Genomic DNA, 20,185 nt, shown 5'->3' with positions numbered 1-20,185 from the left:
GCAAACTCTACACCACTGGGCCAGAGGGAGGGCAACTGGGGTACAGTACTGGTGGGGACGGGTCTGTCGCTGTATAACACTGGGGTACAGTACTGGTGGGGATGGGTCTGTCGCTGTATAACACTGGGGTACAGTACTGGTGGGGATGGGTCTGTCGCTGTATAACACTGGGGTACAGTACTGGTGGGGATGGGTCTGTCGCTGTATAACACTGGGGTACTACTGGTGGGGACGGGTCTGTCACTATATAACACCAGGGTACAGTACTGGTGGGACAAGTCTGTCACTGTATAACACTGGGGTACAGTACTGATGGAGACGGGTCTGTCACTCTATAACACCGGGGTATAGTAATGGCAGGGATGGGTCTGTCACTGTATAACACCAGGATACAGTACTGGTGGGACAAATCTGTCACTGTATGACACTGGGGTACAGTACTGGTGGGGACGGGTCTGTCACTGTATAACACCGGGGTACAGTACTGGTGGGGATGGGTCTGTCACTGTATAACACCAGGATACAGTACTGGTGGGACAAGTCTGTCACTGTATAACACTGGGGTACAGTACTGGTGGGGACGTGTCTGTCACTGTATAAGATTGGGATACAGTACTGGTAGGGACGGGTCTGTTACTGTATAAGATTGGGATACAGTACTGGTAGGGACGGTTCTGTCACTGTATAACACTGGGGTACAGTACCGGTGGGGATTGGTCTGTCGGTACTGCGATTTTCCGTAACACAAACCTCCAATTTCCCATTATAAGTGGGCTGCGTTCCTCTGGGATATTTTTCTGTTGACAGTATGACCCAGCGGGGCTGCAGTCTATAGCCGAGGGAGCTCTGATACTGGAAACATGCAATGAATTTTGTTCCTAGCTCTGAGGCAAGTTCAGCCAAGCGGGCAGAATTTATATTTCAATATAAACTTTGATGTTCCTCATTATGTTAAAACAAAGCATCTGTTTCTCTGCTTGAAGACTGTCACACACAGCGACCCTCCTGTGTAGTGCTGTCCTGCCAAGGTATGAACAGTGTTGTCTGAATGTAATCCATTGAAATAGATTTTATTCTGCAAACACACTCCACTCCCTTAGCAAGTTCTTTTGGAAAAATGAAATGGAGAATAAAAAATAAGCATTTAAGAAAAATCCAAATTCCTGATCAGATTTTTATAAACAAGCTGACTGAGTTGGTGTTATTGAAACACTAGGCTTATCCAGATTGGTAATTCAAAGCACTTCAGTTTCAGGAACCAGATTTATACAGACAAATGCAGCCAACTGACTGAAACTGGATTAAAATACATGAACTTGAGTTCACATTTTTGCTGACAAGTGGATAACCAAAGGTCCTTGTAAATGACCTCCACAGCTGAAATGGAGACAGAAGCATTGCAGATGCTGGAATCTGTAAGCAATCTGCTGCAGGAACTCAGTGGGTCGAGCAGTATCTGTGGGGAGGAAGATATTGTCGACGTTTCGGGTCGAAACCCTGCATCAGTCCTTCAAGTGTCGACAGTTCCTTTCCCCCCCACAGATGCTGCTCGACCTGCTGAGTTCCTCCAGCAGATTGTTTGTTGCTCCACAGTTGAAATCCTGCTGTCAATATTCTCCGTAAGTCTCAAAGTATATTTTCATGAAAGATTAAAAAGATGGAACCATATCAAATGTTGAACAATCCTCAGGAAATCCATATCGAATGTGGGCAGAAGAGAAAGGGTTGTTTTAATTAACTGGAAAGTATCAATAGAAGAGATTGACTTGTCAGTTTCCCAAGCAAATGTATTAAGTGGCCCCGTGCGGTGAACTGTACACTACTGTCCCTTCCTCCTCCCCCAATGTTCAGTTTGCCCAAACTCTATCTTGGTCAGTGTGGACTGAATTGTTAATGTTCCTTTGCTCAGCTCCAGCTGAATTATCTGGGAAACTACATTCCCAACGCCTGGACACACGAGACCGGATGTGGGATCTGTGAGGAAGACTTGTTGGACCTTTCACAGTTCCAGGTAAAGCCAACAGTCGGGAGTCTGTGATGGGTGGTGTGTGTGAGTGCATTTTCTCTCCCCTCCACTTTCGATCGCTCCCTCTCTCCGAACAGGAGTGTGTTAGTATTTCCAGGCGGTCCTGGGGAGTGGGTCAGTATTTCCAGGGGGTCCCCCGGGGAGTGGGTCAGTATTTCCAGGGGGTCCTCCAGGAGTGTGTCAGTATTTACAGGGGGTCCCGGGGAGTGTGTCAGTAGTTACGGGGTATCCCAGGGAGTGTGTCAATATTTACAGGGGGTCCCGGGGAGTGTGTCAGTATTTACAGGGGGTCCCGGGGAGTACATCATTATTTCAGGGGGTCCCGCGGAGTGTGTCAGTAGTTATAGGGGGTCCCGGGGAGTGTGTCAGTATATACTGGTGCTGAGGGCTGTTGGTCCTGAGTTCCATAGGTGGAGTATTCTTTGCTTGACCCTGGTTTAACCCTCTCTCCCACAGGATGAGGACTTCCCGCATGTGACAATTGGAGTGTTCATCCTCCAACCCACCCCGTTCTTCCTTGAATTCCTGGAGCGCCTCATAACTCTGGATTATCCCCACGACCAGCTGAGCCTTTTCATTTACAACCGGGTAGGTGGACCTCATTTATCGCCGTTCCCGGCTGCCCCCTCGAGATCGTAGGGCTGAGGCGGCTCCTCAAACCGTTGCAGCCCTCCTGGTGAAGGGACTCTGGGGGTGGGGGGGTAGTTCCAGGGTTCAGACCCAGTGACGGTGAAGGAACGACAGTGCACGTCCAAGTCAGGATGGTGCGTGGGTTGGAGGGGAACTTGTGGGTGGTGGTGTGTCCCCCTCCTCCCGCGGCCTCCTCGGTGGGGAGGGGGGTGGCGTGTCTGGGGGGGGCTGTCGGAGTAGCCTGGGCGAGTAACTGCGGTGCCTTCTGTCGACGGTGCTTGCTGTCGTCGAGTCATACAGGGAAGAAACAGGCCATTTGGCCCACTGAATCTGTGCCGGCCTTTAGCCACCCATTTCAAACCATAAGATACAGGAGCAAGAATTAGGCCATTCGGCCCATCGATTCTGCTCCACCATTCGATCATGGCTGATTTTTTTTCTTCAACCCCACTCTCCCTCCTTCCCCATAACCCTTAACCCCTCCCACCTGACCAATCAAGAACCTATCAATCTCTGCCCTAAATACACCCAATGACTTGGCCTCCACCGCCCTCTGTGGCAACGGATTCCACAGATTCACCGCCCTCTGGCTGAAGAAATTCCTCCTCATCTCAGTTCTAAAGGGACGTCCCTTTATTCTGAGGCTGTGCCCTCGGATCCTGGACTCTCCCACTGATGGGAACATTCTCTCCACGTCTGGTCTATCCCAGCCTTTCAGTATCCGGGAGGTTTCAATGAGATTTCCCCCGCTCGTCCTTCTGAACTCCATCGAGTACAGGCCCAGAGACATCAAACGTTCCACGTACGTTAACCCTTTCATTCCCGGGATCTTAAACCACCTCTGGACCCTCTCCAGGGCCAGCACATCCTTCCTTAGATATGGGGCCCAAGATTGCTCACAGTTTACACTAATCCCACTTCAATCTCTCCACGTTCCCATCAACTCCCTTCCCACCACCCCCCCCCCCCAAGACCCTACCCCTCACCCACACACTGGGGACAAGTTACAGCAGCAGATTAACCCACCGACCCTACACATAATCGGAAAGGTGAGAGGAAACCACAATATCTGGGGGAATCTCAACGCAGGCACCGGAGAGACGTGCAGACTCCACACTGGGTGGGGATTGCCAACTCCCGCCAGCAGCCACAGAGACCTCTGAGGCTAGTCTCCCAGGAGCCTGATCAAGATGGGAGTCCAAAGGGGAGGGGCTGAGACAGCATTGGGAGAGGTCAAAGGGTCTGGTGCTTCCTAATCCCAGTTGGAAACCCCGGCTGGTTCAGCAGGCAGCCAGGAACCTCTGAGACATTGGTGAACGTCAAGGAAGGTTACAAGTCCCAGGCCAGTGAAGGCAAGGGCTAAATATTTGTCTTGTAAACAGGAGGTTTACCACGAGAAACACATCCAGGAGTTCTGGGACAAACACAGGGATGACTTCTACACCATCAAGGTCGTGGGGCCAGAGGAGGAGATGACGGAAGGGGAGGCTCGAGACATGGGATTGTGAGTCCGGCCGCAGGGCAGGGGAGGGATTTAAGGGAGGGTTTTGAGGGGGGTGGGAGGGTGTAAGGAAGACGGGGGGGGCGTGTGTGAGGGGGATGGGAGGGCTTGAGGGTTAGGAGGGCAATGGGAGAGAGAGAGGGGTTTGAGGAGGGAGGAGGAGAGGGATTGAGGGGCAGGTGATGAATTGGATGCGAGAGAGAAGGTGGTGGGGGGAGGGGTCTTGGGAGGAGGGCAGGGCAGAGCAGAGGAGGAAGGGGAGGATTTGGAAAGAGGGTGAAGAGTGAGGGGAGGGGGGGTGGTAGAGCTGAGCTCAAGCAACTGCCCCATTCCTGGGCGGAATTCCTAGCCGGAGCGCCCGGGAATGCTGACGCTGTCTCCTGTTGTTCCCAGACACCTGTGTCGACAGGACCCGGACTGTGACTATTATCTGAGCCTGGACTCCGACGTGGCCCTGACCAACCCCGAGTCCCTGAAGATCCTCATCGAGCACAACAGGTACCTCCTCCCTCCTCCCCCCTCCCCCCTCCTTCTGAACTCCATCGAGTACAGGCCCAGAGACATCAAATACTCCTCATACGTTATCCCTTTCATTCCCGGGGTCGTAAACCACCTCTGGACCCTCTCCAGGGCCAGCACATCCTTCCTTAGATACGGGGCCCAGAATTGCTCACAGTTTCCACTAATCCCTCTTCAATCTCTCCACGTTCCCTTCAACTCCCGTTGACTGTCCCTCTCCCTCCGCGGATGCTGCCCGACCCGCTGAGTTCCTCCAGCAGGTCATAGAAACATAGAAAACCTACATCACAATACAGGCCCTTCGGCCCACAAAGCTGTGGTGAATATGTCCCTACCTTAGAAATTACTAGGCTTACCCGTAGCCCTCTTATTTTTCTAAGCTCCATTAACCTATCCAAAAGTCTCGTAAAAGACCCTATCGTATCCGCCTCCACCACCGTTGCCGGCAGCCCATTCCCCGCACTCACCTCTCTGAGTAAAAAACTTACCCTGACATCTCCTCTGTACCTACTCCCCAGGACCTTTTGTGTCCTCTTGTGGTCACCATTTCAGTCCTGGGAAAAAGCCTCTGACTATCCACACGATCAATGCCTCTCATCATCTTATACACCTCTATCAGGTCCCCCCTCACCCTCCATCACGCCAAGGAGAAAAGGCTGAGTTCCCTCAACCTGTTTTCATAAGGCATGCTCCCCAATCTGGGCAGCATCCTTGTAAATCTCCTCTGCACCCTCTCTTGTTTGTTGCTCTGGATTACAGTCTCCTGCAATCGTCGGACCCACCCCACCCCACCCCTCTTGCCAGGCAGCACCTTTGTGGCCTGCGGCTGATCTGTGCACAGCAAGATTCCACGATATTTTTCCCCGGTTTTTGCATCGATCTTTTGATGCGAGACGTTGCCTGACGGATAAATGTGGGACACCCTCCTCTCCCTCGAGCCCAGGTTCTTCCCGAGCAAGAGGCTGGACAGCTCATCCAAAAACACCGGCCCTTCCTCAGAAGGCCTTTGGGATGCTCCAGTGAGTTTTGGAGGGGGGAAGACCGATTTGCGTACGGCAAGAATTTTGTGCCCCCAAACCGCAGCCCGGGTTACGAGGGCCCGAACGGGACTCAAACCCACTGCCCTGAGTCCTGACAGCAGGAATCGGTCCTTCTCCCCCCCTCCCTTGACCCCAGAGTAAGCTGCTCTTTCCTCTCGACCCCCCCACCCTCCATCGCAGGAATGTGATTGCCCCGATGGTCAGTCGCCATGGTAAACTGTGGTCCAACTTCTGGGGTGCGATCAACTCTGAGGGATATTACAGCCGCTCGGAGGACTACATTGATATCGTCCAGCTCAAGAGAGTGTGAGTACGGCTGTGGTTAACCTGGTCTGTAAAGGAATAAAATCAGAATGTGCTGGGAACACTCAGCCGGTCAGACAGCGTCTGTGGAGAGAGAAGCAGAGTTAAGGTTTCAGGTCCAGTGTCAACAGCTTTTCCAGAAACAGTAACTGCTGTAGATGGCTCTTGCTTTAACCGGAAGATGTTGCTGCAGTTTCCATTCTTCAGGTCTGTGTGCTGTATACAGTAGGGACTCTGTAAGTAGACACTGTAGACTGTTTGGTGTAGTGTGGTTTTTAAATTAGACTCTGGACTGTCCGTAATCTGCTGTTTAAATAGGTTCTGCAGACTGGTGTACTGTGCTGTTTAAATACACTCTGGACATATAGGATACTCTTTAAATAGACTCTGTAGACCCATGTATGCTGTTTAAATAGACTCTGTAGACTGATGTAGTATGCAATTTAAATAGATTCTGTAGACTGGTGTAATATACTTTTAAATAGACACAGTAGACTGGTGTAGTATGCTCTTTAAATAGATGTTGTAAACTGGTACAGTAGGCTGTTTAATTAGACTGCAGACATATGCTCTTTAAATAGACTCTGTAGACCGGAGTAGTATGCTGTTTACGCAGATTCTTTAGATCGCTATACTGTGCTGTTTAAATAAATTTTGTAGACTGGTGTAGTATGCAGAGTAAATAGATTCTTTAGACTGTTGTAGAATGCTCTTTAAATAGACTCTGTAGACTGGTGTAGTGTGTTGTTTAAATGGATTCTGTAGACTGGTGTAATGTGCCATTTAAATAGATTCTGTAGACTGTTAGATGCAGCGTACTATTTAGATTCTGCAGACTTTGGTGTAATACATTTTTACATGGATTCTGTGGACTGTTTGGTGTGGTGTGCTGTTTAAATAGATCCTGTGGATCTTCACCAGATGTTGGAGCGATTCTAACTTTGTTCGGTATAGCCCCAGGCAGTAAGATCTGAATGAAGTAAATGATGAAGGGTGTTTGACCCGAAGCATTACCTCAGTTTCTCTCTCCTCCGATGCTGCCCGACCCACTGAGTGTTCCCTGCGCTTGTTTTTATCTCGGGTTTCCAGCGTCTGCGGACTCAGCTTCGTGTTCCAGGTGGGAGGGGCTGGGCGGCCGTCTGTGATTGGCCGCGGAATCTCCTGGTTAGAGCTCATCGGTCACCGTGGCGACCTCCTCATGGGTGAGTTTGAACCAATCCAGAAGCTGGGAGCGACTGATGACCACCTAGATAGGGAAAGAGGGAGATGGGGTGGGGGGGAGGAGGAGGGGCTGAAAGAGCTGGGAGTTCGGAGGCAGAGAGTCTGGGGGAAGATGAGGGAACAGGGAGCAAATGGAGTCCTGATGGTGTGGTCCCACCAGTGCCTGAGGACGTGTTGGGACACCCGAGCTGGGATCCTGGGGTGGAAGTTTGGAGCCTGGCTGTGTTTCTGAGTGACCTGTCCTCCTTTGCCCCCCCCCCCCCCCCCCCCCCCCCAACCCCTCGCAGTGGGATCTGGAACGTTCCGTACATCTCACAGGTCTACCTGATCAAAGGCGAGGTTCTCCGCGCACACCTGAGGCAGAAGAATATGTTCACCCGTGACGAGCTGGACCCTGACATGATCTTCTGCAAGAATATCCGTGCAAAGGTCTGGGGGTGGCGGGGTGGGGTGGGGGATGGGAGAGGGTCAGGGGGGTGGGGGGAACGGAGACGGTTGGGGGTAGGGGTCAGGAATGTTTCCCGACTTAGGGTAACCCATTGGCCGGTGGCGCTGAGGTGGGAGCCGCCCCCATTGGCCGGTGGCGCTGAGGTGGGAGCCGTCCCCATTGGCCGGTGGCGCTGAGGTGGGGGCCGTCCCCATTGGCCGGTGGCGCTGGGTCGGGTGACGTCTGTTGCACTGTTGCCGTGTGGCGTCATCCATTAATGGATCCAGCTGTGTTTTCCAGGGAATATTCATGTACCTGACCAACATGGACGACTTCGGCCACCTCGTGTCAACGGACAACTACAACACCAGCCACCTGTACAACGACCTGTGGCAGATCTTCTCAAACCCAGAGGTGAGAGAGCACACTGACCTCCTCCAGTGGGTTGCACAGGGCTGTGGGGAGAGAGCGGGGCAGTGGGATTAGTTTGGGGATTGATACAGGGCTGTGGGGAGAGAGTGGGGTAGTGGGATTAGTTCGGGATTCATATGGGCTGTGGGGAGGGAGTGGGGTAGTGGTATTGATACAAGGCTGTGGGATTAGTTTGGGACTAACGTGGGGGACGCAGTGTTTGGATGTGCTGTGACTGGATGCTTTGATTTCTGCTCCCTGTTTTCTCACGGTAGGACTGGCGTGACAAGTACATCCATGAGAACTACTCACAGATCTTCAGTGGCAACATCGTGCAGCAGGTCAGTGTCGAATCTGAGTTCAAAACAGAAGGTGCTGCAGACACTCAGCTGGTCTGGGTGTGTGTGTGGAGAGAGAAACACACAGCTGATGGTTCAGGCCATTGATCCAACAAAACTCTGTGAAAACCACCAATTTGTGGGTTTAATCCTCAGGGTCCAAGTCCAGAGCTCCCTGGGAACATTGGTCAGTAGGGCAGTGAAGAAGACGTATGGCATGCTTGCCTTCGTAGGGCAGGACACAGAATACAGTTGGGCCGTAATGTTGCATCGTTACATAACAGCAGTTAGACCGTACTTGGAGTACTGTGTGCCGTTCTGGTCAACTCTGTATAGGAAGGAAGTGATTGCAGGACAAAGCGTGCAGAGGATATTCAGCAGAATGTTGCCTCTAGTAACTGAAATCACTAAAACAGACCGTCAGATCACTGTCACAAAGCTGTGGGAGTGTGTTGAATGATCCAGGGCTGAGGAGAGAGCGGGGCAGTGGGATTAGTTTGGGGACTGAGCCAGGGCTGTGGGGGGAGAGCGGGGCAGTGGGATTAGTTTGGGGATTGATCCAGGGCTGTGGGGAGAGAGCTGGGTACACAAACAAATCCCTTCCCGCCCCTTCTCTCCACACTCCCTCCCTCTCCCCGCACCCTGTCCCTCCCTCTCTGCTTCCTCTCTACCTGCCACCCCTCTCACTCTCTCCTGTATCCAGAGAGATGGGAATGGTGCTGAGCTAGAAGATAGTCCAGGATCTGTCGGAGCAGGAACGACAGAATGAATTGCCTCCTCCATATTACACTGAAGGGCGAGTTAGTGGGGTTGAAATGATGATCCGCTGTATTCCAACTGGGGGGGTTGCACACCTTGGTCACTCAAGTGTTAGGTGTTTGGTTTTGGTCACGCTGCCGTTGGAAAGAGTGCGGAAAAGATTTACATGGACGTCGCCAGGATTCGAGGGAGAGGTTATACGGGCTGGAACTTCATCCCTTGGAGTGTATGAGACTGAGAGGTGATCTTATGGAGGTGTATAAAATCACAAGGGGCATAGATAGGGTGAATGCAGTCAGTCTTTTTCCCAGGGTTGGCAATCTAGAACTAGAAGGCATAGGCTTAAGGTGAGAGGGGAGAGATTTAATAGGAACCTGAGGGGCAACTTTTCTTACACAGGGGGTGGTCTGTTTGTTGAATGAGCTGCCAGAGGAAGTGGTTGAGGCAGGTACATTAACAACTCTTAAAGGACAGTTGGATGGGTACATGGATAGGAAAGGTTCAGAAGGTTATGGGCCAAGCACGGGCAAATGGGACTGGCTTAGATGGGCGTCTTGGTCGGCATGGACCAGTTGGGCTGAAGGGCCTGTTTCCGCGCTGTCTGACTATGACTCTGACCGGCTGCAGGTTCAAGGTTCCTCCCTACTGGCGATTAGCTACATTCTGGTGCAGCCTTTAGAAATGTCGGTCAGTTTGCACTGGAATATAACGTTTCACCACACAGCTTCCATCTCACATTGCACCTGGATTACTATCGAACCACTTGCAATTAACCATTATTAAGTGAATTCTATTGGCCACAAAGCTATTGTAATTTGGGCGGAATTTATTCCCTGGCACTAAGGACGGACATGTCCTGGTTGCGCGCTGTGTTTTGAGGTTGCTGATACCCTCCCTCTTCCCCCAGCCGTGTCCCGATGTCTACTGGTTCCCTATTCTCAGCGAGGAAGCGTGTGACCAGCTGGTTCAGGAGTTGGAGCATTACGGCCAGTGGTCGGGGGGGACACACGAGGTAAGGCGCTGGGCGGGGAGCGGTTTCCTCACCGCGCCGTCTCACGGCAACAGGGAGGAAGCAGGTCCATGCTGCCATCCATGGTTACCAGAGCAACGAGCCACACCAGGGCCGTCCGTGTTGCTAGGGAGACAAGGCCGTGTCAGGCCCGTCTGTGTTGCTCAGGCGACAAGGTCAGGCCAGGCCTGTCCGTGTTGCTAAGGGAACGAGGCTGCGCCAGGCCCATCCATGTTGCTAAGACAACAAGGTCATGCTAGGCCCATCCATATTGCTACGGCACCGTCACGCCAGGCCCGTCGGTGTTGCTAAGACAACCAGGTCACGCCAGGCCCATTGGTGTTGCCAAGACAACCAGGTCACGCCAGGCCCGTCGGTGTTGCTAAGACAACCAGGTCACGCCAGGCCCATTGGTGTTGCCAAGACAACCAGGTCACGCCAGGCCCATTGGTGTTGCTAAGGCAACAAGGTCACGCCACGTGCATTCCTGTCACTCTAGCAACAGGTCACCTGAGGCCCATCCAGCAGGCTTGTTCTTGTTCCCAAGGCCAGACCATCACACTGAGTGATTTTCCTGTCCATTCCTGTTACTATAGCAACGTGTGAGCCATTTTGGTTATCCTGGTAACGCCATAAACTATTGCAACCAGCTCCATCTTGCTGCTACCCCACGGCCTGTACTTTGTAGCCAGGTCTGGTGACCCAGTGGGACCCCGCCAAGTTTTCCCAACGGAAGATCCCAAGGGAGAGGCCTGGTACCTCGGAGGTTCCAATGGCAGGGACGGGCTTTTCTGGAGGAGGACCCGTGGGGGAAACCAGACCCTTCCTTGGTGGGAGCCACGACGGCGAACTCCCAGCAGGAGCAGCGGGTTGTTGTCCGCGGGAGCTTGCCGTGCGCAAACCTCGGGCTGCTTCTCTGGCTTCATTTCATTGGCCGCGCTTCAGAATTTGAGTGTAAAGCACCTTGGCCCGTCGAGTGAAAGGACAGGGTGAATGCTGGTCTTTTCTCCGCTCTTGCTATGGTTACAGGATTCCCGGCTCAGTGGAGGCTACGAGAACGTCCCAACGGTGGACATCCACATGAAGCAGGTGGGCTTTGAGCGGGAGTGGCTGAAGTTCCTGAGGGAGTACATCGCTCCTGTCACCGAGAAACTCTACCCCGGATATTACACCAAGGTACCCGAGGGCAGGGCGGTCACGGAAGGGGGGGTGGGGAGGGAAGGGGGAGAAGTGGGGTGGAGGGGCAGTTGTGTCTGAAACCAGCAAAGGGTTCAGGGAAACATCCCAGGAGCTCACAGCATTATTAGGGAGCGTCCTTCAGTTCTTATCCCATTAACAGGAAAAGTGTAGAGGGAGCTTCACTTTGTGTCCGTCCCTGGGAGTGTGTGATGGGACAGTGTAGAGGGAGCTTCACCCTGTAAAGTTGGGGCCCTACTGGAAGTTGACCCTCACTACCCCAGGAGCCTGGTGGCTTCATATCCCGGGACGGAGTGGGTTTACTGCAGGAAGTTCCCCCGTCTCTCCCTTCTCTGAGGACCGAGAGATCGTGAATCCTGAAGAAGGAGGCCCTGCTGCTGTTGATGGTGAGGCGGGCTATGGTGGTCTTCATGTCCAGAGTACTTGAAATCCCTTCACCAACCGTGAGGAGAGAGCAGAGCTGACCGGTGCCTTCCACTCCCGCAGCCGCCCAGTGAGGAAGCTCGTGAACCAACTCTGCTCGATCCGGGTCACCCACGACCGCTGGAAGACTCGGTGGTGTCCACCACCTCACGGGCGACGGACTCCCAAATCGTCGCGCCCTGCTCCACACCCGGGTTCCCCTCCTCCTCCAGCGAGTCCCCCGGCGAGCAGCTGAGTCCTCCGCCATACCGGGTGCTTATCAACCGTGCCAGCCGGCTCCACCTCCGTCGCAATCCCACACCGCCCCTGGGGTCGAGGAATCCCGGGGAGGCTCCTCCAGGTGGCAACAGGACAGGATCCGATCCCGTTCACGCCCCAACATTCCTGGCTCTGGAAGTCCACTCGGACCCGGAATTCCAAGTGGGTGGGTTGATCTCTGCTGGGTCGGCCACTGAAGCCGCTCTTCACCCGGAGGCAGAGGGGGACCCAACCACTGGGGTTGGGGAGGTCTGCAGATCTCTCCCCCGCCCCGAGAGCACCCTTGGTGAGGGGGGTGGGGTGGGGGATTTGTCAGGGATTCCCTTGTTCCCCCTTCAACCCCAGGGCTTGGGGTCACGATGGGGTGAAAGGTCAGTTGCTCTGTCACCCTAGGGCCATCCTCTATAACCTCTTGAGGGCCATCTCCTCCCCTCCTGCCCCAGAGGGCACAGGATGTCGGACACTCCGTCTCCCCTACCCCGCACTCTCCTCCTGCCCTCCCTGGAGGTAAACTCCGACCCGCTGTGTACCTCCGCGTATCGAGGACGCTCCCTCAGATGTTTGGGGTCGGACCCATTCCCCCTTGTCAGAGTCCCCCCGCCCCCGGGACAGAGGTCAGGATAGCTTGTCTGGGTAGGTGGGTGGTGTCCGGGGCCCCAGCACCCGAGGAAAATCATTCAGTGTGATGGTCTGGCCTTGGGAACAAGGACAAGCTGGATGGATGGGCCTCAGGCGACCTGCTGCTAGAGCGACAGGTATGCAACATGGCGTGACCTTGTCGCCTCGGCGACACGGACGGGCCTGGCGTGACCTTGTCGCCTTGTCCTGCTGGGGGAGCTGGGTGGTCGGCCTGTCTCACTCCCCCCTTTCTCCTTGTCTCTCTCCACCTTCCTCCCCCCACCCCCCCTTCAGGCGGAGGCCGTCATGAACTTCATGGTCCGTTACCGGCCTGACGAACAGCCCTCCCTGCGACCCCATCACGACTCGTCCACCTTCACCATCAACATCGCCCTCAACACCAAGGGAGTCGACTACGAGGTAGGTGTGGTGTCCTCCAACCCCCGTCGCCCGCTCCCCCTCCGCAGTCTCCGCCAGTTTCCCCGGCCTTGCGCACGGTTGACCTCGTGGGATCTTGCTGTGTGACTGCGCGTCTTAGCCGAAGCCTCGGACGGGACCAGCTTCCCGCCCTATCCCCAACCGTACCTCCTCTTCTCCCTCAACCCCACTGGCAGCCCTCTCCTACATTTCCTGACATCCCCATGACCCGCTTGCTGTCCACATTCCGGGATCCCTGCAGCCTGTGTCCTCCCCAATTCCCAGCCTCCTGTGTCCCGACCCTCTTCCCCAATTCCCAGCCTCCTGTGTCCCGACCCTCTTCCCCAATTCCCAGCCTCCTGTGTCCCGACCCTCTTCCCCAATTCCCAGCCTCCTGTGTCCCGACCCTCTTCCCCAATTCTCAGGTTCCCATTCCAATTCCCCTCCCCGTTCCCGCACCGAGCTGTCTGTCCTTGGTCTCCTCCACTGCCGGGGTGAGGCCAAACACAAACCAGAGGAACAGCCCCTCATGTCCCCCCCGGGGAGTCTACACTCCAATGGCGTGGACATTTTAACCTGCTCCCCCTCCGTCCCTTTTCTCCCCTCCTCCTCATCTACCCAGTTCCTCCTGCACCCTCTTTCCCCTCCCCTAGCCACACCATCTGCGCATCACTCACACCCCCCTCCCACTGGGTCCCCTCACCCCCCCACTGTTCCCATCTGCCCTCCCCACCTCCCTCACTCGGGTCCAGGCTCCATCTTCCTCTCCTGTCAGATCCCTGCATCTGCAGCCCCCTGTCACCTCCACCTCTCACCTCCCGGCCTCTGTCACTATCCCCACCCTCCCCTCCTCCATCTGCCTATCGCCCCCTCCTCAACTGGATCCACCTATCGCCTGCTGGCTCTTGCCCCAGCCCTTCCCCTCCACCTCTTTGCACCATCTACCTCCCCTGGTCAATCTCCTTAAGCTTCTAAGAAAGCAGAGGCCAGCACACAAAGTGCTGGAGGAACTCAGCGGGACGGGCAGCGTCCGCGGAAGGAAACGGTCAGTCGACGTTTCGGGTCGAGACCTTTCACCCAGTCCAAGTGAAGGGTCTCGACCCCAAGCGTCGACTGACCGTTTCCCTCCGCGGACGCTGCCCGACCCGCTGAGTTCCTCCAGCACTTTGCCTTCCCCTCCCCAAAGTTGTTGCCAACCCTGAGGGGAATCGTCTGCCCTGAGGGGGGTTGGGTCTCAGCATTTGTTGCCCATCCTTAATTGCCCCGGTACTGAGGGTTGGGCCTGGAGGTACTCGGAGGCCAGACTGGGGAAGGAATCTGCTGCAGTCACTACGTTCAGGCGTTACTTAGACCAGGCACAGAAGGATACTGTCCCAATGCAGGCAAATGGGATCGGTGTAGATGAGCAAACAGGTTAGCATGGAAGTGGTGGTCCGAAGGGCCTGTTCTTCTCCTGTAGGACTCGATGAATTACAACAATCCCTGGTCACCAATCCCTAGTTTTAATCCCAGATTTATTTAATTACTTACATTAGTGGACAGCCAGCACCTCTTTCCCAGGGCACCAATGCTCAATACAAGAGGGCATGGCTAAAAAGAAATGGGTAGGAAGTTCAAGGGAGATATCAGAGGAAGGTTTTCTACCCAGAGAGTGGTTGGGGCACGGAATGCGCTGCCTAGGGCGGTGGTGGAGGCAGGTACGTTGGTCAAATTCAAGAGATTACTAGATAGGCAAATGGAGGAATTTAAAATAGAGGGATATGTGGGAGGAAGGGGTTAGATAGTCTTAGGTGAGGTTTAAAGGTCAGCACAACATTGTGGGCCAAAGGGCCTGTATTGCGCTGTGCTGCTCTATGATTCCATTATGGCGGCTGCTCTGCCCGTGACCGCAAGAAACTGCAAAGAGTTGTGGACACAGCCCAGCACATCACGGAAACCAGCCTCCATGGAATTTTACACTTCCCACTACCCTGGTAAAGCAGCCAACGTAATCAGACCCCACCCACCCCGGATATACTCTCTTCTCCCCCCTCCCATCAGGCAGAAGATACAAAAGCCTGAAAGTACTTACCACCAGGCTCAAGAACAGCTTCTACCCCGCTGTTGTAAGACTATTGAACGGTTCCCTGGTACGATAAGATGGACTCTTGACCTCACAACCTACCTCGTTATGGCCTTACGCCTTATCGTCTGCCTGCACTGCACTTTCTCTGTAACTGCTACAGATCTGTATCTGTTACTTCATTCTGCTGTTCTTTTACCTTGTACTACCTCGATGCACTGTGTAATGAAATGATATGTATGATCGGTATGCAAGACAAGTTTTTCACTGTACCTCGGTACAAGTGACAATAATAAATTCCAATTTAAATTTTCCCCAAGGTGAGATTCGAACCCACGTCACCGTAGAGCTCTGGTTGCCAGTTCAGGAACTTAACCGCTGGGCTGTGCGCCGCTCTGCCAGAGGGACTGCTTCTCATTCTGTTTCCCTTCTCTGACAGGGCGGAGGCTGCAGGTTCCTGAGGTACAACTGCTCGGTGGAAACCCCACGCAAGGGCTGGTCGCTCATGCACCCGGGGCGGCTGACCCACTTCCACGAGGGCCTTCCGACAACCAGAGGGACACGATACATCATGGTCTCCTTTGTGGACCCCTAGCGAAGGCCACGCCGGACTCCGAAGTGGGGGAGACCTCTCGCCTTTCCACCGGACTTTCTTACGATTTATTTAAGAGGCGACCTCTTGCTTCTCGCCTCCTCCCCTCGGTTGGACAGTCGGACAATCAACACAACCGAATCGTCGATTTAAAGGAAAAAAAACCTCCCAAATTGGTCCCGAACCTGCATCTCCAATCAAACGGGGTCTTCCTCACCCGGCCTCTCTGGATTGGTTACCTCTCCTCTCCCCTCAGCACCCTTTGGCTTCTGATTGGACAATGTGGATCAGTTCACCATTCCTTTGGTTACCATTGGTTAACCCATTGGCTTCAGGTTCTTCTGAGAGGTGGGGGGGGGGGGGGTTCAAGGCTGCACGACGCATTCAGTCCAGCAGGAAGGGTAATGGTGACTCCATTCTCCACACCTCAGTGCCTTTCTACTGTGGTTCCACCCAGAAGAGATGCCAAGCGAAGAGATGTGGCCACAGTCTAATCCCCACCTTCTGCCCCAATGTTCTGGGCTCTCCGGGGAGACAGAGAGAGAGAGAGAGAGACTCGGGGTCAATGCTTTGGGCTTCTACCTTCACCTCGTCCCTCAAGAGTGAAGGCCATCGACCAGAAGCCTTGCCTCTCCTCCTCCTCCTGTGTTTCCCTGGCTGGTTTTATTTAACGGCGCCGGCATCTGCGGGATTCTTGAGCACGTTTTCCCTGGTACGGAGGGCAGAGAGAGCCGCAGGGGGAGGAGAGGGAGACCGCAGTCCACGTGGAGACTACCCACCGTCTCCCCTCCCCATATCCCGCACCATCCTGGCTTGGAAGTATAATCGCCCCTCGCTGGATCTAAATCCCGGAAAGCCCCAGTGACAGCCCTGCAGGAGGGGCGGTGGGGGGGCACCTCAGTGGGACCCCTTCCTTTCAAAGCCTTCTCCATCTACACACAGCTCCTCCCAAGGATCACCACCATCGGGGTCGCAGTGTCCCAGTCTGAGGGCCTCTTTGTGTTGTCGGTGGTTCCAGCTTCTCTTACAAAGTTGGAGGTCATTCAGCCGATCGAGTCTACGTCAATCCCATTCCCCCATCTCCCCCCCATCAGTTTCTCCTCCCCCGCCCCGGATTCACCTGGTCACCCACACTCTAGGGGCCAATTAACCCACCGACCCCTGAAGTGGGAGGGAACCGGAGCACCCGGGGGGAAACCCACGTGGTCACGGGGAGAACGTGCAGACTCCACACACACAGACAGTGCCAGAGGTCGGGATCGAACCCAGGGCTCTGGGGCTGGGAGGCAGCAGCTCTACCCGCTGGGCTACTGGGCCAGGTGTGGTGCTGCAGTGGTAGTTGTTTGAACAGGCTGGGAGCAGGCGTGTGTATGCACGCACTAATTTGGGAGGCCTCGTCTTATTTATTACCAGCTGCTTTTTCTCCCTTGTGTGTGCATTTTGTTTCATGGTTACACTCTGTCCCGAAGCCGCTCCCGTCTTCCTCCCATTCCCAACCCCCTCTGCTCTCCAGAGACAGGCCACGGCATCCATCTGGGGGGCGCGGAGAGGCCTGGACGGAGCCTGCAGAAACAAGCCAGGCCTCTCCAGGACAAGGAGTCCTTGTGCGTCCCTCTGCCCAGCAACAGACGCCGCTAGGCCGAGTCTTCATTGCCTTGGTCCCAGGCCCAGCGCCGTTACCACCAGCGACGGGGGCCTAGCCTCAGCTGCCATCTTGTGAGCAAGCATAGGCCTGATGCAGAGTTGCTCCTTATACCCACTCCTCTGCCTCCACACACACACACCCCCCCCAAATCCCCAAAAAATGGTGCTTTTCTCCCCACCCCAAGACACCCCTTCCCCTTGCAGGTCACAATCGTTCCTCAATTTGCTCCTGATGTCCACCAGAATTCCCGAGAGCCTTCAGGCAGGAAGACACTAATGAGTTCCAGATGTGAGCGGGCGCCACGTACACCTTGACGTGTAACTGTTGTATATTTCATGTTTTATCTTAAAATATGTGACTGGACGAACCTCTCAAATTATAAAATGCTCAGCTGCCAGCGAAGCTCTGGTAACTCATTGCATGTTCCATGAGCTGGTGGGCAGAGGATGCCCAAAGGACCCCACCTGCCCCCACACTGGGAGACAGCCTACCCCCTCCTACCCTCTTCCCGAGGGCACCGGAACAGTGCAGAGGGAGTGCCACCTAGTCTGAGGAGCCAGTCCTGGCCCAGGCCTGACAGGAACGTTAATCCCTCCAGTTAGTTACTCTGAACGCTCGTGGGATCTTACTCTGCACCTTGGCACTTCTCTGGGTGATGCTGGCGAAACTCTTCACTGGGTTGGTTGGAGGGAAGTGGGGAGCAGGTGGGAACAACTCCCGGTGTAAACCCTGGGGTCTAGCGGAACGATAGCCGACGTTCGGATCGGTTCCCGCCCCTGTTTCGGAATTCCAGTACCGTTCTGGTTCTCTGGCCCCCCACCCCCCCTTCCCTCGACCACCCCCTTCAAGTTCGTCCTCCATAGGCCCCAAAACCCGTGGATAAACATCGCCCCCTCACCCTCCTGTAAACACTGACCAACGTCGACTACTGAAAGATAGAGTGATCTATCCCAACGAATGATCCCAGGAGTGAACGGGTTAACGTACTAGGAGCGTTTGATGTCTCTGGGCCTGTACTCTATGGAGTTCAGAAGGATGTGGGTGGGGGTGGAACCTCATCCTGAGAGGTCTGAACGTGAGGAGGACGTTTCCATCAGTGGGAGAGTCCAGGATCTGAGGGCACAGCTTCAGAATAAAGGGACGTCCCTTTAGAACTGAGATGAGGAGGAATTTCTTCAGCCAGAGGGCAGTGAATCTGTGGAATCCGTTGACATAGCGGGTGGTGGAGGCCAAGTCATTGGGTGTATTTAAGGCAGAGATCAATAGGTTCTGGACTGGTGAGGGGGTTAAGAGGAGAATGGGGTTGTAATAAATGATCAGCAGACTCGATGGGCCAAATGGCCCAATTCTGCTCCTGTATCCAGGCTGTGCCTCGTGGGAGGAGGCCGTTTGGCTCAGCGTCAATGCCTGCGGCCTGCCTCGTTTACGAGGCCTCTCGTTATAAATGGCCGCAGTTGGGGTTTTATTGGCCTTCAGCTGTTTCCCCACTGCATCGTGACTCCCTGCCCGATGACTCTGCAATCTGGCCAGTCTCCCAGCCCCCTTGACCCCCACCACCACCATCCACAGGCCTGGAATGAAGCCAGGGACTTTCCTGAAGAGAATGTTCAAGGCCATGCCCTCCCTAGCTGGGGGCCAGCTGTTGCAAAACACCACCAGGCTTGTGACCCCGAGGACGGTTTAATTTAATAAAACAGCAGCTCACCCTCACTGAGGTTTTGGCTCTTTTTTTAATTTTTGCAAAATAAAAACAGCCTTACAACATATTTTCACACAAACTGGGCCCCTGCACTCCCCAGTAACTCTGCCCTCCCCCCCCCCCCCCCCCCCACACACACACACACAGGTCCTGATTGGGATAATGTTCTCCATTCCCCTCCCTTACTTCCAAACAACGGCTGCCCTTCCCGGGAATAAATTGACAGAAGAATGCTGGAATATCTATCTGAAGTTCAATCTGAAACGTTGACTCTTATCTCCCCCCAGATGCTGCCTGACATGATAAATGTTTGCGGCATTTCCGGGTTTAATTTTGGATTTGCAGCATCTGTATTTGATTTTTTTTACCACTGTAGTTAGGGGCTGGATTCAAACCTCCCTGTGGATAGTGGAATCCTTAAATGTGTCACTGCCCCGTTGGTACGCAGAGCAGGGGCGGGTGGGTGTTACTGGTCTTCTGGAGAGAGAGTCAGGTTGTGGTGTGTCAACACGCACAAAAAGTGCCCCGGGAACTCAGCAGGTCAGGCAGCATCTATGGAGGGGAAATAGTCGATGTTTCTTTCCATAGATCTCCCTCCACAGATGCTGCCTGACCTGCTGAGTTCCTCCAGCACTTTTTGTGTGTGTTGCTCCAGATTCCAGCATCTGTAGAGTGTGGCGTTACTCACCCAGGGCACCTCTCCACGAGGACCAGGGCCGCAGCGGTCCACCGCCCCTGTTCTCCTGGGTCCAATGGCGGTGGGAGCAGCGATGCGGGGAGATGGATCACCACACCGCTGCCTCTGGGGACAGGCATTAAATGCTGGCGCCCGGCAGATGAGCCGAGATCCCCTGTAGACGTTGCAAAGGACGTCCTGATACTGGGACTCGAGTTGCGGGGGGGGGGGGGGGGGGGGGAGCCTGGTCAGATTCAGCGCCGATATCCAGAAAGCGCCTGGATTTTGATCTGAGATTTTGGGAGCGGGATATGGTGCAGGAGGTACGGCCGTTCTGAGGCCAGAGTTTCTCCCTTGCACAACGGCCCATAGAGCAACCCGGCATGGATACAGGCCCTTCGGCCCAACCAGTCC

The 20,185-nt window shown here is 54.5% G+C and overlaps 1 protein-coding gene across 1 annotated transcript in view; it reads left to right on the top strand.

Annotated features, from left to right (window-relative positions):
* Positions 1 to 19,106, top strand: part of LOC127586546 (multifunctional procollagen lysine hydroxylase and glycosyltransferase LH3-like) — a 38,535-nt gene extending 19,429 nt beyond the window's left edge. The window contains exons 8-19 of the mRNA XM_052044582.1: positions 1,910 to 2,011; positions 2,483 to 2,614; positions 4,039 to 4,160; positions 4,551 to 4,655; positions 5,897 to 6,022; positions 7,528 to 7,669; positions 7,968 to 8,081; positions 8,354 to 8,419; positions 10,083 to 10,187; positions 11,214 to 11,360; positions 12,975 to 13,100; positions 15,599 to 19,106. Coding sequence (XP_051900542.1) covers positions 1,910 to 2,011; positions 2,483 to 2,614; positions 4,039 to 4,160; positions 4,551 to 4,655; positions 5,897 to 6,022; positions 7,528 to 7,669; positions 7,968 to 8,081; positions 8,354 to 8,419; positions 10,083 to 10,187; positions 11,214 to 11,360; positions 12,975 to 13,100; positions 15,599 to 15,754 — 1,443 coding nt within the window. The 3' untranslated portion in view covers positions 15,755 to 19,106. The remainder of the gene's footprint in view (positions 1 to 1,909; positions 2,012 to 2,482; positions 2,615 to 4,038; positions 4,161 to 4,550; positions 4,656 to 5,896; positions 6,023 to 7,527; positions 7,670 to 7,967; positions 8,082 to 8,353; positions 8,420 to 10,082; positions 10,188 to 11,213; positions 11,361 to 12,974; positions 13,101 to 15,598) is intronic.
* The last annotated feature ends 1,079 nt before the right edge of the window (positions 19,107 to 20,185 follow it).

The sequence above is a fragment of the Pristis pectinata genome, chromosome 37 (assembly GCF_009764475.1).
Source record: "Pristis pectinata isolate sPriPec2 chromosome 37, sPriPec2.1.pri, whole genome shotgun sequence".
In the NCBI taxonomy this organism is placed as follows: Eukaryota; Metazoa; Chordata; class Chondrichthyes; order Rhinopristiformes; family Pristidae; genus Pristis; species Pristis pectinata.
The sequence above is the reverse complement of the archived record's forward strand: the minus strand, read 5'-3'. Positions and strand labels throughout refer to the sequence as shown.